We start from the raw sequence: 8,707 nt of genomic DNA, 5'->3' as shown, positions 1-8,707 counted from the left end.
GGTATCAGAGCCATTTCGAGCCTATCCTAGCGAGTATTTGTGTTGGGCCTATCGTGCCACCCGCTATCGGGCCGCTATCGGACCACCCATAATATATAGTCCCACGCACGAGTTGGCAGTCTCGGCGTGAGGGGGTGTGTTGGAGATCCCACATCGACTAGAGATTAGAGTCTTTCATTGTATATAAGTGGGTGCAAACCTCAACCCTATGAGCCGGTTTTATGGGGTTGAATTAGGCTTAAAGTCCACTTCGTAAGCTTCCACCACTTTGTCACCAATTTTGCAGGTGCTAATCTACGGAAACAAACAAAGTCGTATATGAGAAGCCAATTTCTGTGCTGGGCAAACCTATTCCTAGAATCCTCAAAACTGCACGGCTAGTGTCTGTGTTAGGAAATGTTAAAATAATTTTCAAAATTAAAAAAATTATAAATAATTAAAATATTAATATTTATTGGAGCGTAGGTTTAAATGTAAAAAAACATTTTTGTTAGGAAATATGGTTCCATTATTCGTTTTTTTGCACTTGCACAAAAACTTATCTATTGCTCACAGTAAACCCACTACAACAATTATTACTTCAGGCAACAACATAAAACCGTGGTCTGAAGCATAAAAACCGTGGCCTGAAGTTTAGATAACGGTTTTTATAAAGACAACAATTATAAAACCGTTGCCTAAAATCTTTACAACAATCACAATTTCAAAAAGCGTTGCTTAAAGTATTGATAAAAACAACAATACATTTTTTTAGTTTTAGAGGAATTACTCATACAAAAAGTTCAGGTTGGAAAGAATAAATATTGAAAGATAATGTATATTGAAATAGAAGTGACCCAAAATCTCACATATTTCAATAGATGTGTTCAAACTTTTTGTCTTAAAGTATAATAATAACAATCAAGTCTTCAAAATTAAAATTACAAACTTAATTAAAAAAACATAATGTATTATTTCTTTACTACATATCAATAAATTTATTCTTCTTCAAGATTGTCTTCATAGTCTTCATTGCCTTCAAACTGCAAAAATATACATAAATATATACTAATTAAATCTAATTCAAACAAAATAAATATAACAATTACCAAAATATAATTATATAAATAATCAAATAACATGTCTTAATCAAATTCATTATAATAAATACTATATAAAAATAAAATAAATTTATTTTTTTCTTTTATGAGAATTAGGAAATCTGACTATCATACATCAACAAATTAGGTGAAAAACAATGAAGTAAAAATGATAAAGTTACGGATCTTAATAATTTTAAATATATTTTTTTAAACTATAAATTTAACGTTATTAACTAAATGAAATATTTTTAATATGCTTAAATTAGTTAAATGACTCTTAAATATTTATATAAGGAAGTAGAATATATTTCTTTTAAAATAATAAATTTAACGTTATTAACTAAATAAAATATTTTTAATACGCTTAAATTAGTTAAATGACTTTTAAACATTTATATAAAGAAGTAGAATATGGCACTGCAATAAAATATTGAATCATAAATAGACCTTAAACACTTCAATATTTAATTTTGTTTCCTTTTTTTAATAATATTTGTTACATGACAGGTACGCTAATATCTGTTTCTGACTCCATATATATATATATAGCCTTGCATTGTGAAGCACACATAAACAAGTCTCTACATCCCAATACTTCTACTATTGCTACTATTGCTATTTTTACCTTAAGGAGCTTTTTATCTTCAGGGCCACAAATTGCCTTATAACCCTTTTCCTCGTCACTGGTTCTAGATCTCTTTCTACTGTTTGAATAACTAAAATAATCACTGGTGTCAGCACCTACCTATATTTGAGCACTGTCAAAAAAATAAAGATTTTTACCTGCCAAAGCAAAGGCAATCAATGAATACAGATCCTGAAGGCAATGAATACAGATCCTGAAGGGAAACATATATGTAGGATTAAAATTGGCCATTTAATAGGAAACTAATGGTATGTGATGTTAGAAGGCTACCTTTCTAAAATTGGCTTGCCACAAGTCTGTATCTCCATGATACCAAAAAATAAATTATTGCTCCCACAATTATAATCTTAAAATTCAAACCATTATATGAAGTCACATTTCAAATTTTTTTAATGCAACCAAGTATTATCAGTTCATGCTAACCTGGTAAGGCAATAAAGGCATCTGAATGCTTGGCCATCTCTGCCTTCCTTTGATGCATATAAGCTACAACCTCTACTTTTCCCACTATTTCACCAGTTAGCTGCAAAAGGAACCATTGAACAGGGTGGAGCAGATAATAAAATCAACAAAGTAAGGAGAAAACCTTACTGAAAACAAAAGAAACTACAGAACAAAGAAAATATAAAGTGTGGAGAACAGGATACACAATTTAAAAATGTATTAAAAATATATTTGAGATTATACAACCCAAAATATATAAAGCATAACATGAATTTTGTAAATATATAAACAAGTTTATCATCATGCATGTACTGCTTCATCCTACGTTTGTCTTAAAAGATATACTGAGAATTCATTGTATCTCTCTTCCTTTTTTTTCTTGAAAGAGAAATCTACACACACCCACCAACGACATTCAGTGTTGCCGCAGACTAAATGGCACCCTACTCAGTGCCTTTTTCAGAGATTGCATAGAGTTTGATTGGTCTTCTATGCACACCATAAATCACACATCATACACAAATCAGTTAGAACATGAAAGATACTTAAATGATACTACACCACCAGCAGAACCACAGATCCACTTGCACAATGAACAAGTCCAATGACTACAAAATTATTAGCTGTGAAGTCATCTCCCAAAAGTGCATCTTCGCTGGTTATGTTTGGATAGGATAGTCCCTCCCCTGCATCACAAGGTCTGCACCTACAAAATGCAAACAAGCTGTCATTCCCCTGCATACTTAGTTTAATTTGGTTTGCTTCTGGCTACCATTCCATATTCTTGTGTTTTGGCCTGATTTGGATACAAATGGGTGACAATATTACATAGAATACTACCACTGCCAGAAGAATTAGCACCATGCATCACTTTAACACATTTCTCTTACACTCCCGAAACAAGCACAACACGCTTTTCTTTCTTCTTATGGTATGGAAAAGTCTTGTGCCTCATACTTAATTGTGTGTTAGCATGTTCCTGGCTCAGATTCCATCATTCCATCATGAGCTCCTTACTTCCTCCTTCCTCCAAATCTTTAATGCTTCCCCCATTCCTCCTCACTACCTTTTATGAATTGTTGTTCTTTTACTATTGTTACTGCATTGTCCATCTATTTAACCAGCCGATAAGAGTAAAAAAGGACTACTAATACTTCTACTTGCCTACTTAAGCAGTTTTCACACCTAGAATACCTCTCACTAGATACCTGTTGCATAGCAGATTATTGAACACATGTCTTTACCTTCACACACCTTTTCTGCCTCTACCCACATAAAACCTCTACCTTTCCACCCTTCATAAAACGCGTATGAGCATCAATCTATGCTAACCTTTAGGGTTTCACCGCAAACGACAAACTCTCTACCTCCTCACCACGAAAAACTTTGTTGGGCTCCAATGGTCACCAATTTCACCGGAACTCTCTACCTCCTCACCCAGGAAGAACTTTGTTTGCCTCCAGTGAACACCGATTTCACCGTCCAACTCGCACCAAATTGCAATGCTCACCTGTGTATTAGCGTATTAATCAATAGTTCACCGATTCAAACATACATAGAGGACATGTGATACTTACAAGTTAGGGTTTCCAACTCACACCCCAAGTTCAGAATTTGGGGATCATTATGACTTTTTGGAAGAAGAAAGTGCGCGAGAGGATTTGGGCAAAAGAAGGCGCGATGTGATTTGGAAAGAAGAAGGCGCTCCGAAGTGTGAAGAACATGCTCCAAAATGGGAGGAACGTGCGGGAGAGGAGAGACAGTATTTTGTGTACATTAATTTTCAAGAGAGAGGGAAGAAGGAAAATTTTTCCCACAAATTATATTTTGCTAAAGTTTTCTATTAAACCTAAAAGCCCACAGTATTACAAGTTTTATAACCGTGGCTTAAGTCTTTAATGGGTTAAAAACCGTGGCTTAAAATACCAACAGGTTAAAAACCGTGGTTTATTTTAATTTTTAAGCCACATTTATAAAAGTGTGGTTTTTTCTACCTTTAGGCAACACTTTTATACTTGTGGTATATTTTGGCGTGGTCTAAACTAAAAAATGTTGTAGTGACCTTTTGAGTTTTGATAATACTTTGCTTGGCTGCAAAAGGGCTTGGCTACAATAATTGCATTCAGCAATTCTACAATTTCATACAATATTATTCATTTCTGAGCGTGAAGCAATGGTGCCAATAACCTTCCAATAGGATATTTAACAACCAAAGTTATGCAACAATCTCGTCATGCAACAACCCTCGTCATTAAAGAGTATAGCTTATATACTCATTAGCTGAGAGGGTTTTACGAGGCTGCATGTTCTTTGATCTGAAATCCTTGTCAAATTCGATTTTAAGTATGCCTAATGCCTAGAAGCTATTTGGGAAATCTTGTCAAATTTCAACATCACTCGTACGTATCAACAATCTGTTTTCTTTTCGGTAACAACGAGGACCAAAACCCAAAGAAAGAAAAATCCATTCCCATGTATTCATCCTTTTTTTTACAATGGTCCCTTCGGTAGGAACACATAGGTTTAGACAGCATTAATTGTAACAGTTGCCCATTGGTGATGTATTCACTATCTAGTTGTTGAACATAAGGTAGACAATGAAGAAAAGATAAATATTAAGGAGGGTTGATTTTGAAGAATCAGTTTTAAAAAATTAAAGAAGCCGCATATTATGTTGTATATATAGCTCAAACGAACGGTTGTGTAAACAACCAGACTGCGGCAAAAAATTAGAAAGCAACGTATTAATTAAGTACAAGCATGGCTGTCCATCATGATCAGAAGCGGTAACCAAGGTTGGATGATAATTTTTTTTATCGAGAATAAACACTTGATCCACTGCTGCTAGTTTGGTCAAAAGGGTGACCACTTCCCACATCAGATTCCATGGTGCTTTCACGGTCTAATATCCCATCCTCTGTCCTTCTGCTGTTGTTAATGGAGTCAGCGAGCCTAATGCTGCTACGCTCTGACACATCATCATCTGAGGCCACACTGCTGCTACGGCAGCTTGAGGAAATGCTTCCATCGTCTGAATCTTTGCTACTCTTGTGGCTCGAAACTCTGCTGGAAGATTTTTTACTGCTCTTGTGGCCCAAAATGGAAGACTTTTTGCTGCTCTTCTTCTGGCTTAAATCTTTGGTGGAGGACTTTTTGCTGCTCTTCCGGTTTAAATCTTCCTCAGAAGATTTTTCGCTTATCTTCTGGCTTAACAGTTTTAGTGAAGATTTTTTGCTACTCTTGTGGCTTAAATCACCCGGCGATTTCCCACTGCTGGAAGAAACGCTTCCATCTCCTGAATCTGTTCCCTTCCTTGATCTGCTGCTGCTTTTGCGGCTAGGTTTAGAGGACATCGCTGGCGGAAGTTGGCCATCAGAACCATGTTGGCTATCTACTGATGATCTACGGCTCCCCTTTCTAGATACTGCTTCACCATCGCTTTCACCAGCACTACTCTTTCGGGGTGCAGCAACAGGAGCAGCGGAAAGAAAACTGAGAGCAGTTACAACGTCACTGATCAAAGGACGGGCTTCTGCTTCCTCCTGTAAGCACATGGATGCTATTGCAACAACTTGATTCAGATCTTTTGCTGGGAAGTTCTTATTAAGAACCGGATCTGCCATGTCTGGATATCTCTTTGGGTCCCTGAATAAGGGTGTTGCCTGCACAATCACAAAAGCACATCAACACATGCAAGTGGATCAAGGAAGCTATTGGACATTAATTGGCTTATAAATTATAGGATAAAAACTGGGTTTTTTTGTTTTAATTTTCAGTCGAATAAGTAAAAACTTAACTTTAACAATACACATGTTACAGTATCATCATTCTTATAAACACCATCCAAAAGAGAGTGTGAAAATATTTTACCCATGCAACTAGATTCTGCTCTTCATTTGGTCTTGTGGTGTCAACGGCTCTTCGTCCAGTAATGAGCTCTAGCAAGATAACTCCGAAACTGTAAACATCTGATTTCATGCTGACTTGACCTGCTCTAACGTACTCTGGAGCGCAGTAACCATAGGTACCCATAAGTCTTGGAGGTCCATTGTTCATCTTGTCAGCACCAGAAAGCTTGGCCATTCCAACATCACGGAGTTTAGCATTGAATTCATTGTCCACCAAGATGCTCGACGCTTTCATGTCCCTGAATATAATTGGGGGGTCCGCACTCTCGTGCAAGTACTCTAGCCCTTTAGAAGCACCCGCAACTACTTTCATTCTGTCATACCAGCTTAATGGCCCTTCATCCGCTTTATTCTCTGCCACAACACAAAAAGTGCTATATATTTTAGATTGAAGCTACTACTAACTCACAAAACCAACGTAGAACAAGGCACAACTGCATGCATAAAAAATCCTATGAAAGATACCATTTAAAGAATGAAAGGGGTAATTACCAAAAAGACGGTTTTCTAGAGTGCGCCCAGCAAACAACTCGTAAACTAAAAGACGTTGATCTCCATCGGAACAATAACCAATGATATTCACCAGATTTTCGTGCTGCAACATACTTAGCTCCGCAACATCACCCAGAAATTCCTTACCGATCCCATTTCGGTCGAGTTGCATCACGGCCACAATCTGGAGGGATCGATCCAAAGAAAAAAAAGGGAAATCCAGAAATTATTGAAAAAAACTTTTGAACTGAATTCGCAGAAAAAGAAAGAAGTGAAAGGCTTATGACCTGGCCGGTGGCAGGAATTATTCCTTTGTATAGTCTTCCGAAACCTCCTTCATCCAACAGGCAATCCTGTCGGAAATTCTTTGTTGCTGTTGCTAGCTCACGGAACGTAAAAGCCTTTACCTTAATATTTTCTGGGTCAACTGTCATTTGATCATCGGATTTTTGTTTCTTCATTTCTGCATGCCAATGGAACCATGTACCACAATGTTTAAGTCACGAATAAAATCTGTACCATATTCAATTATTCATTCATGCCAAGCTTATTCTAATATATTCTGCCACCCTTAGTCATTATTATGATTCATATATTAACCTTCATCTTTGTTTAATTATCAAATCGATCCATCTTTACCTTGATCAAACAAATACCAAGAACCAACAAATTATAATTGAAACAAAATACATCCACTACATGCATCCATAAATTACCTGGTGCTTTTACTGGTACAGGTTCGGGTGGTGGAGGCTCATGCTCCCTCTTGCTTAGGCTTTTCTTAGGGGCACAACAAGGGAAGCAATTCATGCTGATAACCTTTCACAAAGTGTATACAAAAGAAACACCCTCGAAGAAATTGTGGTGGAAGATTTGATAAAATCCTTGTGAACAAAAATTAGTTTGACCGAGTGAAAATGACAAAAAAATCTCTCTCGATTACATATACATACATGTATGAACTGTGGGGTTAAATTAATGAATTAATCAATAAGAAGTAGCAAAACTAAAGGACGAGGGCCCCCCAAATAACATTGAAGGAACCCTGCCCTGGGAAGGGAGCAGAACCTAAAAGAAGGGCGAAGAGATGAACAGAGGAGAAGGAAAAGATTATGGTGAAGCCATGCAAAAACGACAAGGTTAAACTCCCAATGAGGCAGTGAGAAAACAGTGGGTGATTTGAGGAGACTTGAACATGAGGTGTCGTTCTAGATGGGTCCCAAAAAATGTGGAAATCAAGTTCCAGTTTAGGATAAAATCAGTTAAAGTGAATGAGAACCGTTTCCTTTGTTTTCATTTGGTTATTTAAGGTCATATTTTGACTTTTCACCATTCTACATAGATACATACGTATGGTTACCATTTTTTGTCAGTGGTTCAATCATACAAGAGGCTAACAATAGTTTTCCTTTTCTCTTCTCTTTCATCCTTTTAGAAGAAAAACGCTATTTCTTCAAGTTTAATTTTGTCTCTTTCCAATTTTATTTGTGCTAACAATTCAATTTGATAAATTTATTACAAAATTAAATTAATCGTGTTAAAAGAATTTGCATTCTCATAAGAACATGGTTTTGATCTAATAACTATTTGCATAAGATAAAAAAGATATAATTAATAAGAAAGAGTTAATGCATTTGATTAATTACTATAATTAAGATATAATAAGAAAGAGTTAATTAACAATTAGAGCAGTTGGTGAATAAAATGCTGTGTTATACTTGATAAAAAAATGGCAATAATATCGAAGAAAATATTCGTAACAGTTATCTCCATCCAACCATGGACGAACTCAGATTTTTAAAGTTTATAAATTTGTGAAATCTATTATTAGTTAACTCTGTCCATATATAATATATTACTCCAATAACTCACCAGTTGTTGTGAGAAAATATATGTACTTGTCTCAAGAGTTAATGAAATTTAATGAAGGCGCAAAAAAAAGTCAAAATATTTTTAGTAGTAGAGACAAATTAATATAAAAATCTATGTGCTATTTTTATTTTGGTGCTTCCTCTCGTTTTCCTCGAGCCTACATTGTCTTTTTTGTTCGTTTTGAGCTCTCACTACAAAAAAAAGATTTATTATCGTGGGCCAAAAACGGACCCTAAGTATGAAAAACCTACGCAAAGGGTCAT

General features: G+C 35.7%; 2 protein-coding genes across 8 annotated transcripts; both read right to left on the bottom strand.

The window, feature by feature from the left end:
- Nucleotides 1-820: 820 nt before the first annotated feature.
- On the bottom strand, nt 821-4,017 carry LOC137817214 (cytokinin riboside 5'-monophosphate phosphoribohydrolase LOG1-like). Of its 7 annotated transcripts, none has more exons than XM_068620463.1 (7): nt 3,750-3,987; nt 3,505-3,682; nt 2,152-2,878; nt 1,999-2,024; nt 1,866-1,921; nt 1,708-1,798; nt 821-1,022 (listed from the first exon to the last, which is right to left on the bottom strand). In XM_068620463.1, exons 3-7 carry the CDS (start codon nt 2,207-2,209, stop codon nt 978-980), a joined length of 276 nt encoding a protein of 91 aa, XP_068476564.1. In that variant the 5' UTR covers nt 2,210-2,878; nt 3,505-3,682; nt 3,750-3,987; the 3' UTR covers nt 821-977. The 7 variants fall into 7 exon arrangements, 5 of the variants coding, with proteins under 5 accessions (XP_068476564.1, XP_068476561.1, XP_068476560.1 ...); XM_068620460.1 differs by having other exon boundaries at nt 1,999-2,074; nt 3,750-3,966; XR_011081940.1 differs by lacking the exon at nt 1,999-2,024 and having other exon boundaries at nt 2,152-2,251; nt 3,750-3,989.
- Nucleotides 4,018-4,815: 798 nt separating this feature from the next.
- On the bottom strand, nt 4,816-7,836 carry LOC137817215 (probable serine/threonine-protein kinase PBL25). Its single transcript, XM_068620464.1, has 5 exons — nt 7,289-7,836; nt 6,860-7,035; nt 6,573-6,756; nt 6,043-6,434; nt 4,816-5,834 (listed from the first exon to the last, which is right to left on the bottom strand). The coding sequence occupies exons 1-5, from the start codon at nt 7,380-7,382 to the stop codon at nt 4,986-4,988; spliced, it is 1,695 nt and encodes a 564-aa protein (XP_068476565.1). The 5' UTR covers nt 7,383-7,836; the 3' UTR covers nt 4,816-4,985.
- Between the last annotated feature and the right edge of the window lie 871 nt (nt 7,837-8,707).

The sequence above is a fragment of the Phaseolus vulgaris genome, unplaced genomic scaffold (genome assembly GCF_000499845.2).
Source record: "Phaseolus vulgaris cultivar G19833 unplaced genomic scaffold, P. vulgaris v2.0 scaffold_20, whole genome shotgun sequence".
In the NCBI taxonomy this organism is placed as follows: domain Eukaryota; kingdom Viridiplantae; phylum Streptophyta; class Magnoliopsida; order Fabales; family Fabaceae; genus Phaseolus; species Phaseolus vulgaris.
This window is presented reverse-complemented; position numbering and strand designations above follow the sequence as displayed.